The 25,683-nt window shown below is 42.9% G+C and overlaps 1 protein-coding gene across 10 annotated transcripts in view; it reads right to left on the bottom strand.

Moving 5' to 3' along the window:
• Positions 1-25,683, bottom strand: part of CADPS2 (calcium dependent secretion activator 2) — a 401,370-nt gene that overhangs the window by 248,444 nt on the left and 127,243 nt on the right. For all 10 annotated transcript variants that reach the window (XM_056846115.1, XM_056846117.1, XM_056846119.1 and 7 more), the window contains exons 3-6: positions 24,746-25,078; positions 12,762-12,842; positions 10,750-10,986; positions 2,522-2,643 (exon numbers count right to left, since the gene is read on the bottom strand). In XM_056846115.1, coding sequence (XP_056702093.1) covers positions 2,522-2,643; positions 10,750-10,986; positions 12,762-12,842; positions 24,746-25,078 — 773 coding nt within the window. The remainder of the gene's footprint in view (positions 1-2,521; positions 2,644-10,749; positions 10,987-12,761; positions 12,843-24,745; positions 25,079-25,683) is intronic.

Below are 25,683 nucleotides of genomic sequence, written 5' to 3'. Positions count from 1 at the left end.
GGCCGCCCAGCCGCCCCCGCGGCCTTCTCCCGGCCGGGAGCGGCCTTTAGAGGCGCCCTGTGGCCGCGGGGAGGCCGCCCAGCCGCCCCCGCGGCCTTCTCCCAGCCGCTACGCCGTCCCCGCCGGGCCCGCCGCCAGGAGCCCAGAAGGAACGGTAAGCCTGCGCGCGGGGGGGGGGGGGTTATAAGCCGACCCTCGGCTTATACGCGGGTGCCTAATTTTTTCCCATTTTTGGGGAGAAATTAGGCACCTCGGCTTATACGCGGGTCGGCTTATACATGGGTATATATGGTATCTCTAAAAAACGTGCAGCAAATTTCAGCCTACAGCTGTTGTATAACAAAAAGGAATACAATCACATTTCCATGTTTACGATTCTTCCTAATGGAATTTTTAGATGAGTTCTGAACAAGTGCCAAATCCACGGCTGTTGGTTTGACAGCTCAGTCATTAAGATCTTCTATACCTGTTTTTCATAGGGCACTTTAAGGAGCAGGAAAAGCTCTCTGCAGCCTATCTGAACAGACACCTACAAAAGATCATGAATGGCATTTCAACAAAAGGGAATAGACTTTAAAGGAAACGACCAACCCACAGGTTGATCGAATCCACCAAACATGCTTAATTATCTCCCCATGTGTCAGACTGGCTAGTACCAACTAAAGGTGGCATGAGGTTTTCTCCCTTCTGCTGCCTGCCTTCCCCCAAAATTAACTAGAATGAGGATACCCTGCAAGTCACAATGGAATAAGCTCAGCAGGTAAGCAAGCTTGGTTGGGACGCAGAGTACTGATTTTAAACTGTATGTGCAAGCCAAGCTCCATATGAGCCTAGAAAATATACAAACATCATTGATAATGAAGGGGCTATATTTTTAGAATATTCAAATTTTAAAACATTTTAAAATTGTTTTGCTTCCCCATCTCTCAAAAAGCATGGATGACTATTACTTGGGCTGCAAGAACAAACCCAAGTTAAACATGTTAAAGTTTATTTTTAGGACTATCAGGTTGTATCCACACAATGTTAGAAACTGCACTATCTTTATGTTATGGTAAATCAGGTACAGCTGGATTGGCTTGTCCATACAGGATAATCCAGTAGCAAATTATCCCACAATACCCAATGATGTGCAGATGGGGCCTCAGACAAGTGCAGATGGGGCCTCAGACAAGTTATTGTACAATGATAAAGCTGGTTAGCGTTAAAGTGCAAGTAGACTTAATGGGCCAATCTAGGTCCTTCTGATGGTCAAGAAAACAGGGTGGGAGTGCTGACCCCACCCCCCATTGTGCTTTTCCAACTGAAACTATTTATTTATTTTAAAAAGGACACTGTTCTCCCACTGGAGTTGTCAGAATATCAAGTTGATTGTAATAATCTGACAGTAACAGCTGTGTGATAGCTGTCGGATCTGAGAGATCTGGGAGGTCAAAGATGATGTAAGCAGAAGCAATAGCCTTGCTGGTACCAAAGGGAACTGCAAGAATCTGGATCTGGGCAGTTTGCTGATGCAATGCTTTGGGCAGGTCTACAGGTGGCCTAATTCAGATCAGCTGCAGTGAGTGTATATAAGGCTATGTAACTGTGCTTCTGTAACACCAATTACAGCCTGGAAGTAGTAGTGGAGAAGTCTACGTGATGGTATGTTTTATCTGTGCACTGTAAATAAAAGACACTGTTTCCTATAAAGCAAGACTGCTGGTGGTTATGTCCTGGAGGAACTCCTAATCCACTTGCTTCCACGTCAAGAGTTACATTTTATAGAAAGCTCCAATGAGAGAACACAAATTCAAGGAGGAAAGTTGAGGGAAATCACCTGTACCCCACAGGTAATTTGGAGACAGACCCTATTCTGCACCCAGGTTTGCTGTCACATCTAGTTTATCCCAAAATACACTGAAAAATGCAATGTTGCCTTGGACACAGTACCTGATCCTAAGCACCTTGGTGTGCCTTCATTACTGGCTAGTCCTAATAATAACAGTAGGAAGAGATGTTTCCTGAGGCAGGGATAAGGGATAATGTATGCAAACCCCCCCCCCTTTAAGGTAACGTGTAGTGCTCTAACCAAAAAAATACTACGCAGTTCTTTTGCTTCTGTTACAATTCCCCAAATGCTAAATTTCCTTTATGGTTTTCTTTTTGTTTTTAGCCCTCATGGTTGCAAAGGAATTCTGAAACCAAAAAACAGAAACACCTTTACGTAAAAGTGACACAAAACATTGCTATGTTTCCTGATCATAGTCTCAAGCATATGCAGCAAGAGAGTCTGAATTAGCTTCTCTCCCAGTAAAGGTAATATTTCTGATTAAAAATAACTGAGGGGAAAATGGAACACAGTTGTTAACACTAGTGTCCCTGAATAAATAATCATTAATGGATTTTTGCACACTTAAAAAAGGCAAACTGGTACCCCAAAATTCAGTATGCATTTTTGATACAGCTCTCATTGTTGGTTGTGCTCACTGGTCCAATGGAACATGCATTTTCATGAAAAACATGGGCACACAAAGCTTACTGTGGTCTTGATGCTTCTGCCTGGTCTGTCTGGAGTTTCTCCCCTCCTTCCACTTCCATTGTGCAGTAAACAATGCGGTTGGGAGCAAGTGACTTTAATCCTTGAACTTCCATTATAACAATCTAAACAAGAGTGAAAGGGGAAAAGGGTACAGCAAGCACATATCAATAGATTTGAGCATAGTATTCCATATACTTCCTGTAGTATTAGCATCAAAATTGTCAAAACACAAGACTCGCCCAGCTCTGTAAAAGTGCTGTATTATTTTTCTCTGTTCCTTTCAACTTAGTAACAGATTCTGCTTGGGCACATGTTGAATTTTACCATCTTCTGCTTATGGCTTATAAAGAGTCACCCCAAAAGCCCTGCTCATACATTACAGTGAACACATGTACAACCTGCACGAACATGTATACACCAGTTTGTAAGGAAGAGCTAACACACATTCACTTTACAAATGAAACTAGGGAGCAGTACCTGGATAAATATGGAGTTTCAATCGTATGTTCCACTGTACATGCATTGACTGTAACAGGAGAATTATCCAACACACGTATCAAGACAACCAAGTGTACTTTGTACAGAAAGCATATGTGTATTCCTTGTAACTTGTGAATAGGGCTAGTATGCTGTAGTGAGTAAACTGTCAGATTAGGACCTTTGAGACCCAAAGTCAAATCCCTATTCCATCATGAAGTTCATTAGATGACACTGCACTTTTTCTCAACTTTCTCCTGTAGTTCTTACCTGTTGCCTGTGGCAAAAAGCATAAAATATGACAAAAAGATTCATAATCTGAAAAAAAGGCAATTTAATGGAAAAGCATCACTTAGTGATATTTCTGCATGGGATTTAATTTTTAATGTGTAAGGAATACGTAGGGGTCAGAGATGGCAATACAAGTTTTGATGCCAATCTGCTTTTTAATATTTCACTCAATGCTTTAAATAGCAGCATTCTTACTGCAGTCTTTAAAATTTTGGAAAAGCCATTAGAAGAAATTCTAAACAGCATGAAGCACAGGAGTATAAATGGATGCAAGAAAGAACCACTTAAATTCAAATGTTTCCCTGCTATTCACAATCCACATTTCTTAACTTCTGCAGCAAATTTAAGATCATAACTTTAACTTTATTCAGGTTTAACAGCCCCTAAGCCATACACCAAGAAAATATTTAAGAATGAAAAACAACAGCAAAGAAGAATTTTGCTACATCAACCATACAGGCTTTACAAAAGCTACTCAGAAACAATCTTAATTTATGGGTTATCAGAAGTAGCTGAATATTTTAACAACCATTTCGCAAGAAATTTCTCCCTGGCAACAATAGAAGAAAACTTGCAATAACTAATCAACTATTGACAAGGAACGATCACAAAAATGTTGTTCTGAAGGAATCCCAGCGAGTCTCCTTCATCTATTCTGTAGGTAGCACATTACAGCATGCAAGCATATACGACTGTCTTAATTTTGGTATCGTCCGAATATAAAGATAGGATGAGAATTCAAAATATGGCTAAGTATTTAATTCCCAGATTGAGCAGGGAACATTTCCATCTGGCATCTTGGATTAATAGGTTCCAGTCTTGTTTTAAAAGTTTCTTAAGAATTAACAGTTTTTCCTTCGAAGACCTCCAAGGAGCCAGTTGTGAGATTTTAAAATCTATGATTTTATTCCACCAGGAGCTGTCCATTGGCTAAGTGCTGGAAGGTTCTCAGCATTAAGTAACCTATATTTAAAACTGACCATGGCTTTCCAAATCAAAGCAGAAATATTTGGAAAACCCTGTTCCAAGCACATAACTGAAGATGCTATACATGGAGGTAAGGCAAAGATTTCACAAGAAGGGGGGAAAGAAATCTAAAGTTTGTCAAGAAATTTAACTGGATCGGAGAACCAGATTTACCTTGCATTCTATATGGTGCTCAAAACTAGCCCCCTATATGCTCTCAACAGTGCTGGTATAAACTGAGCGCCTTGAATATCAAAGAATTTAGGTGCTAACGACAGTTCAATTTTATGTTTAACATACTAAATATGCTTAGACCAGGATAAATCTGACCTGAAGACAATCCCCAAATATCTACATTCATTGACCACTTGCATTGAGAGTGTGCCAATTGTCCACCTTTTGATTGGTGACTTTTTAAATTTTGCAAAATTTATAATTCTAGATTTGTCAAAAGTGATCTCTAAAAATTTATTACTACAGTAGGTAATAAAAGCTTTCATAGTTCTCTTCAGGCCAATCTGAGACCTAGAAAGTGGTACTAGATTATCTGCATATAATAAGGCAGGAACTGAACAACCTAATGGATAGGAATATCCTGTAAATTAGGCCCAAAATCATTCAAAAATAGGTTAAACAAATGTGGCGCAAGTACACAACAGTCATTCACTTCTCTCTGGACAAAAATTTGTTTAGATACAGAGCCCGAATTATCTATTTTAATACAGAAAGAATTCCCAGAATAAAGTTTCATAATTAATTTCATCAGTCTAGAAGGCAAACGGGCAGCATAATGCTTGTTCCATAAACATGAGCAAGAGACTAAGTTAAAAGCAGCTCTTAAATCGATGAATGCTGCGTACAAAGAGCCTGGCGTACCTACAGAATATTTATTTACCAGCAAGGCCAGTGTAAAACAAATATCCATACTGGAACAGCCTCTCCTAAAACCCACTTACTCATCACCTATAACTTTCTCGTCATCCATCCATTGAAGCAGCTTTTTTTGCAGGAAACTTGCATATAATATGCCAATCACTGCCAAAAGGCTGGACAGTTGGTAGTTACATGGATCCATTTTATCACCTTTTTAATAAATTGGCGTAATAAAGAAGATTTTCTGTGAATCTGGTATGATTCCTTCCTGATTAATCAACTTGAATAGAGATGCCAGCACTGAAGCCCACCACATGGGGTTCATTTTCAAAAATTCAGAAGGGTGACCTTCAAGGCCTGGGGATTTCCCTGTTTACAACTCTTTAATCATAAGAACATACCGTATATACTCGTGTATAAGCCGAGTTTTTCAGCCCCAAAAAAGGGCTGAAAAAGCCGAACTCGGCTTATACACGGGTCAATACGGTAGGAGAGGGGAGGGGGGAGGAGGGAGGAGGGAGGAGGGAGGAATTTACCGCTGCCATCGCCGCCTCGCTCGGGAGCCTTTCTCCTGCCGGCAGGGGCCTGGAGGGGCCGGCAGAGGTCCCTGCTGGCTGCTCCGCGGCCGCCCAGGCACTCGGGCGCCTTTCTTCTGCCGGCAGGATCCTTCCTTGGCCGGCAGAAGGTCCCTGCCGGCCGCTCTGCCGCCGCCCAGGCGCCCGGGAGCCTTTCTCCTGCCGGCAGGGTCCTGGAGGGGCCGGCAGGAGGTCCCTGCCGGCTGCTCCGCCGCCGCCCAGGCGCCTTTCTTCTGCCGGCAGGGGCCTTCCTGGGCCGGCAGGAGGCCCCTGCCGGCTGCGCCGCCGCCACCCACGCGCCCAGGCACCTTCCTCCGGCCGGCAGGGGCCTGGAAAGGCCTCCTGCCGGCCCAGGAAGGCCACGCCGCCGATTCGCCGCGTCTCCCGGTAAGTAGGGGGTTCAGGGGCTCTTCCCCCTCCCCCCCTTGGATGGCACTGGGGGTGGGGTGGGGTGGGAGGGCCTGGGAGGCGGCGGGAGGGCGACCTGGGGCAGGGGCTCTGCGCTCTAAAATGGTGGCCGCCATTTTAGAGCGCAGCATTGCCGGTAAAGGGAATTTCTTATTGACCCTCGGCTTATACGCGGGTCAATAAGAAATTCCCTTTTCTGGCCTCAAATTTGGGGGGTCGGCTTATACTCGGGTCGGCTTATACCCGAGTATATATGGTAAGAAAGGCCCTGCTGGATCAGACCAAGGTTCATCAAGTCCAGCAGTCTGTTCACACAGTGGCCAACCAGGTGCCTCTAGGAAGCCACTAACAAGACGACTGCAGCAGCACCATCCTGCCTGTGTTCCACCGCACCCAAAATAATAGGCATGCTCCTCTGATACTAGAGAGAATAGGTATGAAGCATGACTATTATCCATTCTGACTAACAGCCATGAATACCCCTCTCCTCCATGAATATGTCCACTCCCCTCTTAAAGCCCTCCAAGCTGGCAGCCATCACCACATCCTGGGGCAGGGAGTTCCACAATTTAATTATGTGTTGTGTGAAAAATTACTTCCTTTTATCTGTTTTGAATCTCACCCTCCAGCTTTAGCAGATGACCCCTGTTCTAGTATTATGGGAGAGGGAGAAAAACGTCTCCCTGTCCACTCTCTCCAAACCATGCATAATTTTATAGACCTCTATCATGTCTCCCCTCAGCCACCTTCTTTCCAAGCTAAACAGCCCTAAGTGTCCTAACCGCTCCCCATAGGACAGTTGCTCTAGTCCCCTAATCATTTTGGTTGCTCTTTTCTGCACCTTCTCAAGCTCTGTAATATTGTTTTTTAGGTGTGGTGACCTAAAATCAGTTTGAATACTTCCCAATGGAAGGTCATAACAGTCATTCATGGTTTTTAGAAGCAAGTACGAGGCCTCGCTATTCGTAAAATTCTGCAATAGCCCAGTGACAGCAGACCTGAGCGGAAGTCCCAGAGGTCACAGATACTCCCTCCAAAGAAGAACACAGTCTTAGGGGAAAGCCTAGCCCCTGACCATATGAAAGGCAATATTAAACTGTAGTTCATTGACATTACCATCTCTGATGAGGCTTTGCTTGGGAGTACCCTTATAGTGGATCAAACCCCAAGGCTTCTTAACCTTTGGCATTACCAAAGATACTACAGAACTGCTGGCAGCAGCCAGGATCCAAAAAAAGAAATATGTACAAAAAAGGGAAGAATTGTTTGGTACAGCTGAGAACATCATGGTAAGAGAAGAAGAGGCTTTAGAGAAAATCGGGCCTTTCGTACAAGGCTACATTCCACCAAACGACTACTGTCCTTGGCTAAACATAAGGAATGGGCTGAGAGTTAGTTTATGCTGCAACTGTTTCCTATTCCAAACAGACTGTCAAGCAATTATCTAAATTGAACAATGGTTTGTCTTTTGGGGAGTGATTATTATATGTTTATTAACTAAAAGGCTAGGTTTTTTTAAAAATCCTACTTTTTCTCCTGAGATTCAAGGTAGTATGAAACTGCTGTGGTAAAAACTAAGCTCTGTCTAAATGAAACAGAAGCTGTGACTCACAAAAGTTTACATTTTTTAGTCTTTCAAGGTGCCACAGGGCAATTCTATGCATGGCAATCCTATACCCTTCCAAGCCCAGTAACTTCAACTGACATAGAGCATGTAACTCTGCCTAAGACTGCGCAGTAACACAGCTAACTATCTCGAATTAAACTCTGGCTGTGTGCATTATTCTTCTTCATGCATTATCCTTCTTCATGTGCATATGTTGCTTTTTTGGATCCTGACCAGTATCTAGTGCTATTTGGTCACTGCTGCTTTCTCAGTACAGCAGACTGTTGAATGGGCTGTTCCTGGAGTTCTTTGAATGGAAATTGCCACAGCCTGCCATCTAATAAACTGGGGAGGAAAGTAAATGGGTTCTTGGAATCCTGGTTTACAGGGCAAGCTACAGTTTGTATGATCCCACCAGGCTCAAAGCTTTCTGTGCTAACTTCTAGTGTGCATATTTCATACACTTAGTAGTACTCCCTTAGTAGAAGCTGTGGGCTGAGGCTGAAGGGGTTTGAAGTATTCTGCTGTACTTTTATCATGCTATGCCCAGTGGTGCTGGGAGGCAGAATCAATACATGTCGTAGAGACAAGAAAGCACTGGGATTTCCTAACACTATCTATACAACAGGTGAGAAAATTGAGGGGATCCTGAAAGCATCCCTCATTGCCCAAGAAATAATATCTCACGCTTGAGCCCCAAGCAGTAAGAAAAGAAAGCACTGGGAGGCAACCTTGGTTCACACTGCAGATAGAGAATACTAGTCCATTGTTTTAGAAGCAAATCAAGAAAATACACACTTCTGAATGCAAGTTGAATTGAACTTCCAATTTCAATCCAGAAAACACATCCTGTACCCCAAGTATCAAAGTATTCTCTACAGTATCAGAGGAGTATGCGTATTATATTAGTTGCTGTGGAACACAGGGAGGATGCTGCTGCATTCGTCTTGTTTGTGGACCGCCTAGAGGCACCTGGTTGGCCACTGTGTGAACAGACTGCTGGACTTGATGGACCTTGGTCTGATCCAGAATGGCTTTTCTTACGTATGTTCTTATGTAAAGGTTTCAGCAACAGTGAACAAAATTACTGTTGGCACAAATGCAAATCTAAAAGAAGGATCCTTACTCCAGCTGCTGCTTTGCCTGTTTTTATTACTGTGCATTTGTCTCAAGCATAATTACTCCTAGTTAAACAGAGATTGTGAGAATCCTAGGTTATGACCAACTATGTTTTCCTGATGGCTTGCAAACTTATTTTGAATAGCCTTGCTTCATTCCAGCTAGGAGCAGAAGGACACAATTCACAGGGAAACTACCTTCTGCTGCTGCTTTCAACTATTTTGATTCAAAAGGCTGTAAAAACAAGTCTTTTGATTTAACACAGCCAGCTTGTGAAGCAATTATGCTGCACCCCTTGTAACGATACGATACCACCATCTGTGGAGGGAACGCCTCTGACTAAAATGCCATCTCCTCATGACACATTACTATAATCCCAGGCAGAACTTAACCCTTGACCATATGGCAATCTTAATCACACTCAGCCCAGCAGCTTCTTACGTCATTTTTTTCCAGTTTCCAATTCAATTCATACATTGCATTTATTAATTGAGGGAAAAAACACACAAAAACCTTCTCCTTTGCAAGTTACAGGAAAATGGCAGAAAGGATCTTGGTACACATGACAGCTTTATTTAAAAAGACAGAGAAAAGGTGGCAGATCTTATTTATTATGTGTGGGTAAGTCCCATGACTTACTTTTCACTTTGAAAAAAATCATCCAACATAAATCCAAAGATATCATAGCTAACTGAGTGTCTTGCCTGTAACAGCTACAAGGCCTTCCTACTCCTGTTCATTATTCAACTGTATATTTGATATATTTTTTAAATTAATTGCCTAAGTTTTGACTGAAGCTTTGCAGACAGTCTGGAGATCGTCAAATCTACTTATTTCTTTAGATACTCCCAAATTCTCACACTTAAAACTCCAGGCTAGCTATATAAACGAACTGAGAGTATATTCAAATATGCAAAACCATCATGTGATGTTGAACTTCCTGATCTGTACCACTTCAGAAAGTAGATGGAAGGTAATTCAAATAGGCTTCCCATTTGCCTGGTTATGGGAGGCAATCCTCAGCAGGCCAGTGAAGGGGGGGAGTGATCCACATGTATGGCACGATGACATCATTTCCAGGTTTACCCTAGAAGCGCTGGCATCGCAATGGGGATGTTTCCACAAGGTTTTGGGAGGACAGTGCTAGAGCGTACCAGCATGATGCCAGCACATTTCCATAGCATATAATGGCCACATTCACATCTGAGAATATGTGGAAAAACTAACTTTCCCATGATTGTTTGCAATGGGCCCGTACAAAGACAGGTTTACCCATTGCTTTGTACGGACACACTGCAAGAAATCATGGGAAAGTTAGTTTTTCCACGTATTCTCAGATGTGAATACAGCCACTATAGTCTATGGGAATTTTTTTCAAGGAGCTTGGGGGGTGTTTCAAGATAGAGGCACCAAATTTGCAGCATAGCTGCAAAGGACTCTCCTTGCATGAATGCTGAAGTTTGGTAAAGTTTGGGTCAGGGGGTCCAATTTTAGGGGCCCCGAAGGGGTCGCCCCCTTCCTCCATTAGAAACCTCTTTGGGGGGCCCTAAAATTGGACCTCCTGACCCAAAATTTACAAATGTCAGCGTTCGTGCGAAGAGAGTCCCTTGCAGCTATGCTGTGAATTTGGTGACTCTACCTAGAAAAACACCCAACAAGAGCTCCTAAAAAAAAATTCCCATAGGAAAAAGCCTTGGGAAAGCTGAAGCCGAAAAAAGCCAAAGACCTATTTGGCTTTTTCAGCTATCAGCTATCCGGCTTAGGCTGCATTCCTGGTTTTGGTATCCGGGCAAAAATAAACCCAAAATGGCTTTATAAAATTCTGAAAGCTGAGCATTCCCAAACAGGGAGCATTCCCAAACAGGGAGTGTAATTTCAGCTGATAGCAAATATTAGATGAAACGTATGCTTACCTCTAATGTGAATGACAACACCACATCTGATTTTGACAGTTGAACATCATTTTCATCTCCTATGTCCAAGAAAGCAGAATTCTGTGATCGTTTTAACTTCTGTAGTTTACATTCTGGGCCACCTTTAGAAACTGGGAGACTTTCCAAATTTGCCATTAGCAAATTCACTGAAGACCGTAATTCTTCTATATACATATGCTCCATTTCTTTCGCCACAAACTTTGGATATTTTCTTTCCTTGAATATAATTTTAAAATTGAGAAAAGTGTAAGTCATTGTTCAGACACAGCATGCTCGAAAGACCTATTCATACAACATAAGCCTAACTCTCTAGTAGTTGCTTAAAAAAGGTAAAGGGCCCCTGTGCAAGCACCGGGTGACATGGGGTGACGTCACATCCCGATGTTTCCTAGGCAGACTTTGTTTACGGGGTGGTTTGCCAGTGACTTTCCCAGTCATCTTCCCTTTACCCCCAGCAAGCTGGGTACTCATTTTACTGACATTGGAAGGATGGAAGGCTGAGTCAACCTTGAGCTGGCTACCTGAAACCAACTTCTGTGGGGATCGAACTCAGGTCATGAGCAGAGCTTGGACTGCAGTACTGCAACTTACCACTCTGCACCACGGGGCTCCTAGTAGTTGCTTAATCTATAAAAACCTATCATACAGTTAACTAGCCCTCTGCTTCAAAAAAGACATTTGAAGAGAGTATTTAGAGCAAAAGATTCTTCATATTAGTATTTTTGTGGCTGTCCATATTTTGCCATAGAGATTCCAGTGCTTCCTAGAGAGGCATGATATAACTTCTGGGTTTTCACCAGAAGTAATGTTACAATGCCACTGATGCCAGCCCCTCCCCTATCTCCTGCTGACTGCTAGGCCATGCCTGGCAATTCTACTATGAACAGTAAGAATAATTTGACAAAGGACGCAATGACCTAGAGCCTCACTGGAGCAGCAGCAGGAACAGTCAGCGATGTTTTAGCTTTTAGTTTCCAGCCTTGAGCTGGGGGTGTGTGTGGACCAGATGGCCCATACAGCCTCTTCTAACTTTACAATCTGTATTTAGAAAGGCTTAGGAATGGGTAGGAAATCATTAGAAACTTTGCTAAGGTTGTTTGGTCTGTTTTCAATAAAACTGTTACTTTTATAAAAGCAGCAAAATTGATACTGCACATTCAGTAAACATACGGAATACGAACAAGACACAACTATTTGTGTCTATCTGTTGGTGGATATATACAGCATGCACTGAAACATATGGATTTCTAACTGTCAAATAAAATTAAATATCATTGGGGAAAATAGAAAACCGTTTGGGAATGCAGAATCAGTGGCTTGGATCCCAGGGAATATTTTTGCTAATGGAAAGGATTGCCATCAGTGGAGCACAACTTACTTGCCTCCCCCCTCCTGCTGCAGCCTAAAATGCCCCTGAAATGCTGTTCCTAGGTGAGGGGGGGGGACCCCAGGAACAAAATGAGGGAGGAGACAAGAGGTCTGCAGCAAAAGGGGGGAACTGACAAATCACACACAAACCCTTCCCGTTCATAGAAATTCTCTGGGACAGGGGTTCCCAACCTTTTTGAGCTTCTGGGCACATTTGGAATTCTGACACGGCATGGTGGGTGCAGCAACAAAACTGCTGCTACAAAATGGCAGCCGCAGGAGGTAGAGCCAGCCACAAAATTAATGCCACAACTTAACTTCAGTAACACAGTGTAAATCCTTGTTATTTGCTGGTAGCTGCTGCCAAAGCAACATTTTAAAAAATCTGCACAGCCAATCAAATCTCCAAAGTGCTGGGCAAAAACCCTACTTTGCCCCCCTACATCCTAAAAACACTTGGCGGGTGCAAGAAAAGGTGTCAGCACCATGTTGGGGACCCCTGCTCTGCGGGATCCAACTCAATGACAGCAGCAGAGGACTATGAGTAAATGGAAGCAATATATACTTAAACAAGCTTGAACATGTTTTATGCCTTAAAGCAAGAAACAGGACAACAAGCTTACTTTTGCCATTTGGTCAGCCAGCTGGAGGCGCCCATCAAGTTCCCGTCTAATCTGAGCTGCCTGTTCATCAGCGTTGTCCAGCTTAAGTGGGAAAGGGGAACAACATAAAAAGTCAATTACTAACACACTTTTGGAGTTTTTTTGTCCACAAAAAATAGCATAACATCATTATACATATGCAAGAGAACATGACTTTATATGCAGCAGGAACCAGCAGAGTTAACATTAAAAAGATGTGTCTTTTCAGCCAGAGTAGGTTCCAACCAACAGTTCCAGAAAACTCCCCATTGGATATATGTATCTATGGATGGGACAATGTACATTCACATTACAAGCAAAGCCCAAAAGTTCTACAGCAAAGTAAAATTGTGTGTGTGTGTGTGAAGTGCCGTCAAGTTGCAGCCGACTTATGGCGACCCCTTTTGGGGGTTTTCATGGCAAGACACTAACAGAGGTGGTTTGCCAGTGCCTTCCTCTGCACAGCAACCCTGGACCACCTTGGTGGTCTCCCATCCAAATACTAACCAGGGCTGACCCTGCTTAGCTTCTGAGCTCTGACGAGATCAGGCTAGCCTGGGCCATCTAGGTCAGGGCCAAGTAAAATTAGTACGCCATATTCTTTAATCAAAAAAGTCAATTCTACAACTGGAATTATGCATTTTTTTATTTTGCAGGATCTACAGTTCAATCCTATACAAGGTTACACCTGTCTAAGTCCACTGAAGTCAGTGGGCTTACAACAGGTTTACCAGGTGCCCACTTCTAGCTCACATTCCCTTGCTACTGCTGATGTTCACAGCAGGAAGACATAATTTCCAGACAACTTCATCCAAGAAATCTCCCAGCTCTGGCAGGCAGAGATAGTTTAGAAGGGCGTAACTCTGCTTAGGAATTCATTATTAGCTTCCTTCTAAAATTTATGCAGGACACTGCTGCCCCCACACTGAAAATCCTGCTAAACTAAAAATCCTCAGCTTCTTGAAACATTTCCAGTCGGTGCCCACACAGCTTCAAGCCTATTTGAACATCCAGGAGGAATAAAAACTTCCTTTAAAAAAAAAAAAAAAAAAGGATTTAGTTTTTCAATTCTGCATTCAGTTCCCAAAGGCCCTTTTTTGCAGGCAATTTGCTGACTTACCTTGTAAAACTACATTGCTTATTCCACAAAGCCATTTACCGAAGCATTTTAATTACACACATTTACCATATACATTTGTGAAACACAATATATTGAGAGCATAAATGTAATGCATTAAAATAACTCAAAAAGGCATTCAGATGACAAGGCATTGGAGTGTAGATAATAGGGTTATAAATATGCTGCTAATTATGCAACTCTCTGGTTGCATTATAAGACAGCTGTCAATTTAATACTCCAGAGAACGACCCCATTTTCTATTCTGGATAGGATTACACAGATTAGCAGAGAACTGGGAACAACCACTCCCAGTATGACAGGACAAGATACATCACATCCCAGAAAAAGGTCAACAGATGCATGTGCAAGCATCCACACAAAGGGTGTAAACCAGGGGTCCCCAGTGTGCTGCCCTTGGGCACTATGGTGCCCACCAAGTGTCTTTAGGAAGTCGGTGGGGCTTTGGCCCTGCAGGGCTTTTGACTGGCCACTGGAGATGTGATTGGCTGTGCAGATATTTGAAAACAAAGCTTCAGCAGCAGCAAATATAACGCCAGGATGTGCACAGGAGAGAGGAAACAAATTTTCTTCTGGCTGTTTCCCCAGCAAGAATGAATTCATTGAGCTGAATTTGCCAGCCCCACCCTACCTATGTGTAGACTACACACACTGTAACAATTGTATTTCACAGTGGGTAGCCGTGTTAGTGTTTGCAGTAGTCAAAAAGGGCAAGAGTCCAGTAGCACCTTAAAGACTAACAAAAATATTTTCTGGTAGGGTATGAGCTTTCGTGAGCCACAGCTCACTTCTTACCCTAACAGAAAATATTTTTGTTAGTCTTTAAGGTGCTACTGGACTCTTGCCCTTTTTGACTATAACAATTGTATGTTTCAGAAAATACTTCGTCACTGTGATGAGGGTGGTTGTTTTTTTGTTTTTTTTACTACTCCCAAAGTTTAGTGCAGCTGGGAATTTCAACACAGCATACATCAGTTTACAAATCATCCAGACTTTCTCACAAGACAACTCTTAACAAACACGTTTCAAATATACAACGTCCATCTAGTAAAAAAAGCAGAAGAAAATAAACACAAATTCTAATCTAGATCCGCACAGTGAGCATTCCAGCTATTTATACCTATGACACCCCCCTCCCAGACCCTTAAACTGTTTTTGATCCTCAGAACCCTGGAAACATGAATGCCAAAGCAGTCATAAATATGCTGAACATATCCATTGATAACATAATTATCCCTCCAAGCCTTGCAGCAAAACTTGCATTTGCCATTTTCAAAGCTTTGAAGGAAAGAAAAAATGAAGGATGCCTAGCCACTTTCCGCAGACTTAAAGGCTGCCTGGCTTAGATTTTGGTGTTTACAGTCTGACAACGGGGAGATAATTACAAAAGACTTCTACTGAGAAGCAGTCCTGCTGTACAAGTTGAAGATTCAGATTTTTTGGGGGGGAGGGGGATTATAACTGAAGTCTTCCAGAGCCAACAATCTGGACAAGCCCACAATGACAAAGTCATTTGCTGTATTCACTGTCACGGATAGAAGGATCGTATTATCCATTGTTCCTTTGAAAATGTGGAGAAGCAACATGAGCAGTTGAATACTGCCAATAAGGATGCCAGGATGTGAACTGGTATAGTATAGCCCGATCTTGTCAGATCTCGGACGCTAAGCTGAATCTAGGGTTGCCAACCTCCAGGTGGTGGCTAGAGATCTCCCACTATTACAATTGAGCTCCAGGTGATAGAGATGAGTTCACCTGGAGAAAACGGTCACTATGGAAGGTGGACTCTATGCCATTATACCCCACAGACGTCCCTCCCTCCCCAAACCCTGCCCTCCTCAGACTCCACCCCCAAAATCTCCAGGTATTTCCCAACCTGGAGCTGGCAACTCTAGCTGGGTCAGTACTTGGAAGGGAGACCTCCAAGGAAGGCTGCAGAGAAAGGCAATGGCCAACAACCTCTGCTTAATCACTTGCCTTGAAAACCCCACCAGGGGTCGCTATGAGTCAACTGTGACTTGCAGCACTTTACATACACAAAATATGGATGGCCACAAGGACCAGTTGTGATAGAGGGCTGGTGGTGACTTTTAAAGCCCTAAATGCCTACATCATCTTAATGATTACACATTAAGGTCTCATACCAAAGCTCTGACTCTCACTGCTTGGAGATGAAGTGGTTAGTTGCAGCACCTAGGGCCAAGTCTATGTTGACACCTAATAGATACAGTACATTTTATTTACTGCAATCTTCGGCAACATCTACTATTCATTGGTGGATCTTGCAGGATGGTGCCTAGTTATTTTTACTGTGTTTGTTTCTATCGTAATCATTGTTGTGAGATCTGTCCAGGCAGAAAGATGGAAAAGAAATCTTTTAGATACATAATTGAGAAATAGTTTATTTAGATAATTATGCTTTCCAATATTGGTCAGAGTGTGAGACTAGGATCTGGAAGACCCAGACCCACACCCCCACTCTGCCACGGAAGTTTGCTGGATGACCTTCGGCCAGGCACGTACTTTCTCAGCCTATCCTACCTCATAGGGTTGTAGAGAAAATAAAATGGAGGAGGGCAGAATTTTGTTGTGTAGACTGCCTTGGATCCCCACAGGGAAGAAAAACAGGGTAACAGATCTAAACAAAAACATATGAAAGTTCTTATTTATGGGAGTTCTACAAGAAAAGTTTCAACATTTTAGAATGAGTGCTAAGTAAACCTATTAATGGCCCACCTGCACATGGTCTCCCCACTACATACCTTCCAAATGGAAGATGCAACCAAGATACTAAGGTATCATAGGAATGAATCTCATCTAGAAGAATAAGTCAAGCAGACCCATAAGGCTACTGGCAAATGTTTGGGATGAATGCTAAGGCACACATCGTTGAACTAATTTTCAGTACATATTTATATTCGCCGATTTACAGCTGACTATTAACAATGGGTGTGATGTGCGTAAGAAACCCCAAATGACCTAAATGGCTCTCCCATACACTTCACACATCATGTACAGCACATAGTATAGTATTACTGGGTATTCTATGCAACAGACCAACAATCCTTATTTATTTTAATGACCTTGAAATGCACCTATTTGAAAAGGTACACCTGGCACTGTGTTTGATTTTCTCACGTTGCCTTCCATATAGCTTTAAAAAAAAAGGCTTCTAAAGCATTGCACATCCATCAACGGAGAAATCAACACATTTATTCAGCTGCTCCATTCATGTTGTCTTAGGGAGTCAAGAGGTTTTATGATCATGTGGCCAGAAGTATGGTGATACCTCTACCATGGCTCAGGTTAGTACTTGAAGTTTTAAGTGCTTCTCTCTCTGATCATTCAGATTTAGAACTGGGGGCTGAGGGAGCGATTCTGAACAGCTTTACTCAGGAGTCCCGAGTTATTCTATGGGGCTTACTGCCAGGAAAGTGTCTTTGGGATTGCAGCTTCTGTGTTACATGTAAGTTTCCCTCTGAAAGAGATATGCTTGTTCAGTACTAGAATCAATGTTTGGCTCAGGGGTGTTGAACTCAATTGTTACGAAGTCCGGATATGACATAAATGTCACCTGGTCGGGCCGGGCCATGGCTTGCCAGCCCAGATTGAGAGTGGGGGTGTGGTTGCCTCGGCTGGCTCGCGGGCCGGATAAAAGCTCTCAAGGGGCCGGATCTGGCCAACGGGCTTTATGTTTGACACCCCTGGTTTAGATAATCAAATACTACATTTTTGTATTATACTTTTAACTTGTTTTGTAATTTTAAAATATAAAAAACAGATGACATTCCCTTAGCTTTAATTCACTGATACATTCACTGATACTTGACTTGAAATTACTGAAGAATAAAACTGGCAGCTTTTCTCACAAGAATAAAGTAAGGAACAACAGCATTTGTTTGTTTGAGCCATCTTGTAAACAGAAATGTTTCCCTTCTTATGGTCTTGTAATATTTGTTTCAGTTGTGATGGAAAGTATAGACATGCTTGCCCATTTCTGTTAGATTTGGAAGAGTAACTAAGACAGTTGGATCAGATGGTACAAATGTGCCACAGATCCCCCTGAATATCCACACAAGGCTTTAAGAATTTTTCTCAAGATTTCTATTTCCTCCCCCCAGACTTCACCAGAAAAAAGTTATTTTTCCCATGGCCTTAAAATGTCCAGAGATATTATTACTAGAAAGCCACCACATATTACAAAGCAAGTATTTCATTTTACTCTACCCTTATGTTGTTAAGACCCCCGTGGAGCAGAGTGGTAAGTTGCAGTACTGTAGTCTAAGCTCTGCTCACGACTTGAGTTCGATCCCAACGGAAGTCGGTTTCAGGTAGCCAGCTAAAGGTTGACTCAGCCTTCCATCTTTCCGAGGTCGGTCAAATGAGTACCCAGCTTGCTGGGGGTAAAGGGAAGATGACTGGGGAAGGCACTGGCAAACCACCCCGTAAACAAAATTCTGCCTAGGAAACGTCGGGATGTGACGTCACCCCATGGGTCAGGAATGACCCGGTGCTTGCACAGGGGACCTTTACCTTTTATGTTGTTAAAGCTGACATGTGCCAGTCTGTAGCAATCACTGCTACCTAGTGTAAAAGCAACAGAATCATCCTAATACATACTTCTTGAAAACTCCACTGTGGGATTTTACTACTTCATCACAGCTTCTTGGTCACCTGACAGTGATCACAGGTTAATGTCCTGTGGCCCAAAGAACACATATAAATGGAAAATGGGCTCTTCTAAAGCAAAACTGTCACAACATTACATTAGCCCGCTCTATTCTGACCCCCAGAGCACATGGCTTTGTGAATTTAATTAAACCAACCGTGGCAATGCAACTAATACAACCTAATCTCCTAAAATCCAAAATAATGGAAAACAGGGTGGATAATCTCTGCTTAAAATGAATGAGGACAATCGTCTCAAGACACCAGAAAATTAATTTCTTCTATAGCTTTCATCAATTTGCAGAAAAGCCTTTGACAAAAAAAAATCAGTCAAAGAATTATTCTAGCAGGGATGTTTGTAGAATGCTTTGAAACTGGGGTTGTCAACTCCAGGTTGGGAAAATCCTAGAGATTTGGGGGTACAGCCTGGGGAAGGTGGGGTTTGTGGAGGGAAGGAGCTTCAGTGGGGTTTAATGCCACAGAGTCCATCCCCCAAAGCAGCCATTTTCTCCAAAGGAACTGATCTCTGTAGTCAGGGGATCAGTTTTAATTCTGGGAGATCTCCAGGCCCCCATGTGGAGGTTGGCAACCCCGTCTGAAATATAATCAAAAAATTTAACAGGAATACATTGTAAAACATCCGTACTACAGCCTGTCATGACATAGTGGTTAGAGTAATGAGAAAGAAATGAAAACCTATGCTGAACAATGTACAAACAATAAATAAATCAGCACAATGGCTCCGCTTGTAATGAACATACAGATATAATCTAAATGCAAACTCTATTACATCTGTAAGTACATATGCGCGAAGCCTAATTCACTTATTATGTATACAAACAAGACACTATTACACTTAGTATACCTAATACATGCATATACTAACAGAGACAAAGGATAACTCATGCAAGAAAATCTCACAACCGCTACCAACATGAATATCGTAATGAATATATTTATAATCCTATAGTCCGCTGGACACAAATCACAGAAGTTGTGCTCTTCAACCACTATCTCAGTCTATAATGCACTGAAAACGCTGTATGATGATTCCCAAGTTCTACTAGAACACTAGTGACACACCAAGAGTGTGACCGGTGTAGCCATACTCAGCAATTAAGCTTCTAGGTGATAGAAGATCGTAGAACCTCACCAAGAGGTATAAAAGTGCATCAATGTTTGGATGTATACTCTGGATCATATGCACGTTTCGTCAAGGTTACTTCTTCAGCCTGTATTGATTCTGCATTTATAAGTTGTATATTTTTATTAAGAGAAGACCACGAAGGTTCAGTGAATTCCAACTGCTAGTTGAACTAGCAGCTGGAATTCACTGAACCTTCGGGGTCTTCTCTTAATTGAAATATTCAACAAAGGGTGGTGGGCCCGACCACAAATTGGCTGCTGCAGGAGGCAGAGCCAACCACAAAATGGCAGAGACTGAGGTTATGCATAACTCTAATAGTAACTCTTCAAGTGATCCCTTTTCAAATAGACTATTTTCTTGCTTATCTTCAGTCTCACAGTGATCATTGAACTGTGATGGCAGCTGCTGCCAAAGCCATGTTTTAGAACATCTGCACAGCCAATGAGAAGCTGCGCTGGGCAAAAGCCCCTTCCTGCCCCAGGCATTGCCTTCCACACCTGTACAGGTCCAATGGGATCCACCTTTCAGATGAGGGCTATGACATCTTGGGGGATCTGCAGCGGGGCCTCACGGCGGCCATCGGAGGCAAGTGGGGCGGACCAAGCAGCAAGCCGATCCCCTCTGTGACAGGAGCACTGCGGGAAAATGTGGCTTCAGTGGTACATGGTACAACTCAAGTGAGCACCCTGAGGCATCAGTTTGGAAGATGAAGGGGTAACCCTCCGCCCAGAAGCCTGGGGCCTCGGAGCCTTGCAGTGACCTGGGACAGGATCCCCTTGAGGGATGCCACTATCCTTGACCTATAGACCTTGCAGCTTGGGGGAATGGACTTGGCACACCTCCCTCGAGCACTAAAGAAAGCTTGGCAAGGAGGAGCATGAGCCGTACCACATGATAGCTCACGGCTCCGAGCCAGGGTGGCCTTGCCTTAAGAACTAGGATGCACAAAACAGAGGAAGCTCACTCTTCTGCATCCCACCAATTGCCCACACGGCAATTTGCTCTAGGGGGTTTGGCCTGTGTGTGCGGCAGATCCCTCTTGAGCAATGAAAATAAAGTTGGCCCCTTTATTATCCTAGTTTTGATTTCAGCTCTCTTTATTCCGCATTCACGGACAGTGGGGAGAGGACTGTCCTAAGCCTATCTAACATCCAAGTTTGCTACATTTAGGGAGCTTTCAATGAGTGGGAACATCCCAAAACATAAAACACTGTCTGAAGTGGTGTAGTCTACAATTCTATATAACAGTTCCGTCCAGAGTTCTGCCTTCCATATAATGCACAGAGCAGTTCTTAACACCTCAAGATCACAAGCTGAGAACAGAACATCTTTTAGAAGCAACTGAAAGTTAAAAGCTTTTTCCATCTCTGCACAGTCGCATAAAATTTATATTAATCTATTCTAAATTAGCTACATAATTAGTGTCTCCTGCTCCCACCCACCCCCCAGCTACAGTACAGGAAACATCGTTATTCCAAAATCAACTCCACTCAGTTAACTGCATCAATTCATAAAGATGCCACGTGCCACAACACTGCTCAAATTGCTAATGAAAATAATTAAAGCTGATGTTTTTTTAACTAAGTGTTTTCTCCTTGGAAATTAAAATTATAAGTCAATCCACGTGTAGGGAAAGAGAAGAGAAAGAAAAAGTTATTAAGGTTTGTTTTGTAACTGCTGTTTGGAGGCATCTCAAATCCCCTCCCTTTGGAGGCCACCCACGTACATTCTCTCCCCTCCATTTCCTCCTCCTCCTCCTCTCTCTCTTTGAATGGTGAGCAGAATAGTGGTAATGAAAGGAAACTACCATCAAGGGCCATGGGGGCTGATACCCAAAAGGTTCAGCAATGTCATGCTTTGCTGGAAAGCAGCATGAAGAAGAAAATTTGGACAAGAGGAACACCTCGCAGCTACATTTTCCCTCCTACCTTCTGGCACAGCAAGCTTCTTATTTCAGAAGATAAATACAACCCACACACATCCTTAAAACTCAGTGTATTGGTACTGCTTGTGCCATATCATTACCTAGTTCATTCTGCTGGTGATACTTGTTCACTGGTAAAAAATCTCTTCATGCCACATACATGAGATATTCACACCTTTTTATCTGTATAAATTAATCTAGAGTATCTACCATGCCTAAATTCTATTGCCATAATCATCAATCAGAACTTGAACATAATCTGCTAAGAGGCATGCTTTGAAAGCGTGGAGGAAAATCCCACCATCTTGTCTTTTCAGTTAAAAGGCTGAGGTGGCTGATAAGGAGAAGGCTGGGACACCAAGTGGGTGACCTAAAAGAAGCAGGACCCGGTACCTAGAAAAGAAGGTATTTTGAGGTGGCAACAGAAGTAGAAAATGTGTAGGGTTATGTAATGCACAGGTTCATAGCTGTTGAGTGGCCAAGAGCACCCAGTGGGTCCCACAGAGTGTCCAAGGATACCTACATGGTTCTGACCCAGAAACCCCCCCCCCCACTTTGCTGCTGCCTCACAACACCTGCTTGGAAGGACATGTGGCTCTCACCCCCTAGGTCAAGGGTCCCCAATCTTTTTCATCTTCTGGCCTTTTTGAAATTTTGAGGATTGGGAGTGGGCACCACCACAAAATGGCTGCCAAAGGAAGCAATCACAAAATGGCTGACAAGGGAGCTGTAGCCAATCACAGAGTGTTGGGAAGCTGCAAGCCAAGCAAGTTTCTGAATGGATGCTTCCTACAAACACAAAGGTGATACCTCCTGGTTTCTTCTGAAACACCTTCAACTCAAGAGAGATGTAGGAAAGCCAGGACTAACTCTTTGTTTTGGTGAAGAGATATTTTGTTAAGAAGTAAATTGGTGCCAGGAAACCCACTGGCAGCTGTCATAGTGCACTCGGACCATGTTGGGGAATCACTGCCCTAGGACAGCAACATGAGCTACCAAGCTGAACTTCCTTGTGAGCAGCTGCTACCTATTAATAAGTATCCAGCCTGCCTTAAGTAATCTCTAGATCTGCGGCATTTGGTCAAGCAAAACTATTCAGCCATCCCTAGCCCAACACAAAACCAAGCAAACCTGATTTGGTCAGATACATGCACAGCCATCACATGGAACCATCTTACATCCAAATACCTTTGGAGGCTATCCCCATATGGTAAGCTGTTTGCCTTCCATATTCCACAAAGATACAGAAGCCTCTTCGCCACAAAGGCTTTCAGTAGCACAGAAACAGGAGGCTTCCTTGAGAGGCAAGTTGATTTGAGACAAAATTACTATTCCCACCGGGGCCACGAGTAGCCATTTAAAAGGTGTCCAACGTAGCCATAGCCTTGCACTCTAGTGCTTCCCCTCTAGGGATTTTTGTTACGATAAGGAGTTCGTACTTGGCTTAATAAACAGCTTGCATTCAGCTCTCGACTTTCATCTGAAATAAAGGATCTTGGAATGCTTTTTAAACGATGACAAATACCATTTGAAATATAACTGGTATGGGAACGTCAATGAATACCAGGCGGTGAACAGTTTCCTTATGGAAGTCACCTTCAGTAGTAAATAAAAGAACACACTGAGCTGAATGTTGAGTGGGATAATTGTTTAGAAACTGGGATTCTAATGGAATAGTCCTTTGATTCAAACAAAAACATATTGTTCTCGTTTGTATTGACTCAAAACCTTGAACATGAAAAATTGAAGGAGACAAGATCTGTTTAAAAACCAGAAGTTCATGGCCTATTTCCTGCCTCTACCCCTGCATCAGGTGATCGATGCATCAAATGCCTTCATTGTGAGAAAGCAATGAGGGAGCCATCGCTTTCGTCAGTTCATAAAAGAGCTAGGTGCTCTCCATTACATCCTTTACAGGTGCTTTCTTTCAGTGTCAAGGCTGGGCAGTCGAAAAGCAAGAAATTGGATCTGTTTCTAGTAGCTTTCTTCGAATACAATGGCTGGTGTTGATTATATTCAACTATTAACCCCCAGTTCCCCTGGTTTCCTTATATAATTTTTCTATTTGCCATGCTCCCCGTTTCCCCCCGCCCCATACTTGGTCACGCTCCCCCCTTTCCTGAATGGTCAGCATTGCCCCCCCCCCCCGGTCGGACTGTGCCGGGGCGATCATCGCCCCCCCCCACTTAGCCCACTTTCCCCTTTCTTGGGTGCTGCTGCTGCTTTGCTCCATCTGGCCACTAGATGTCGCTCCCTCTCTTGATCCAAACCAAGGAACAAAGGAATTTTTTTTCATGGACATCTGCCCCAAAAACTGCGCAGCAAAAGCAAAGAACGGACCAAAACAGGTTTGACTTGACGCAGGGATGAAGCAGGTTTTTTCCTCAAATTCAAAGCAGTCATGAAAAATCAAAAATTAGCAGTGTGGCAAAACAAAAGTGAAACCACTGCAAACCTCTGTGAAAAAATGACCTAAATATTTGCAGAAGGGGAAAGAAAAAAACACCACTCTGTGTTCTCTGCAAAAGAAAGGATTAATGGTTTCCCCTTTCTACCAGACTTCGTAGATGGCAGCAGCAGCAGACCTTGTACCTTTTGCAAAAGCCCAGCACCTGGGCTAAAGTTACTTCCTTCGCTGCATTTTCTGCTTGTGCATTAGGAATTTGCAAAAGGAAGGATCAATGGCTACTCCTTCCGTCCATCAAGGTATGCATTGTGGATGCACAGTTCCAGAGGAAGAGCTGTGTTAGACTGTTGCAGCAACAACAACAACAAAAGTCTTATGGCAGCATAAACAATACAATTTTATCCCAGCATAAGCTTTGTTACCTCTAGTCCATGAAAGCCTAATGCTGGAAAAAATGTTTACTAGTGTTCAACGTACCACAAGATTCCTGTTTATTTTATTATTACGAGACACTTCTGCAGCCCAACACCTATTTTAGGAGAGAAGCAATTATCTTCTACTGCAGGTGCCTTGCAGCCATGAAGTACGATGTACAGGGAAGCACTGATCAACAGGGCAATCTAAGGAGGAGTAAGGAAGGGACACTCTTAGGGCTATGAGAGAATGGAGAGGAGATTCTTACCTGACACGCATTGTAGATCAACTGGTGGTCCAGCTTCTTGATGCCAAGAATCTGCTGAAACATTTCATAAAGCTGTTCTTTGCTCAAAATAAGTTCTGATACAGCACTTAAAGCCATCCGGTTGGACTGTTTGTACAAGTCCTCTTCTCCCCTGTAAATGGCATCATATTTGGCTATCCAAGAGCTGAGCACAGTCTCTTTACTTAATCCGTCAATTTCAGGCAAGCTGCGGACCCGCTTTTCTATGTTCTTCTTAAAGACATCTCTAAAGTCGTTTGCAGAACATCCTCCGCTATGGACCATTCTGGCAACTCGATCGCTTTTGAGAAAAACCTTTAAAAAATAAAATATGGAATTAGGAACAGGCACACAAAAAGAAAAAAAATAGAGTGTGTGGAAATTACCATCACTACGCTATGGAGCAAAACTGCTGGAGGTATTCAACCATTACAAAACTATTGAACAGTATAATTTTTTTACTGGTCTGACTGACTGTATTAATAAATTTGATTTGAAACTATTGAACAGAACTTTTGCTAAACAAAGACACTGTATTAACTTGTTTCAGGTTCATTACTTCAACTGTTCCCATTTCTAGAGATGAGCTACTTAAAGTGACTAAAGCTGCAATCGTAAACACAGTGTCTAGGGAGTAAGATTCAGTGGGATTACCCTCTGAGTATGTATGCTTAGAAGATGGTACTTCACTTTCAATATAGCTGTTTTTCCGATAGCAACTTTTGTCGTAGCTTTGGCTATTTAAGTAGCTCATCTCTAGAAATGGGAACAGTCATAAGAAAGGTACATTGTTTACTCACCGAGAAGGTCCTTTCGGCTCTGAAGTAGAAGGGCATCTTGATCTTTTCTCGCCCATTGCTAGGGGTAGGCAGGACTAAACTTCCTGTCTGCTGGTGAGGAACACCTCCCCTTCCAGGGCT

Source organism: Euleptes europaea, chromosome 3, assembly GCF_029931775.1.
Source record: "Euleptes europaea isolate rEulEur1 chromosome 3, rEulEur1.hap1, whole genome shotgun sequence".
In the NCBI taxonomy this organism is placed as follows: domain Eukaryota; kingdom Metazoa; phylum Chordata; class Lepidosauria; order Squamata; family Sphaerodactylidae; genus Euleptes; species Euleptes europaea.
This window is presented reverse-complemented; position numbering and strand designations above follow the sequence as displayed.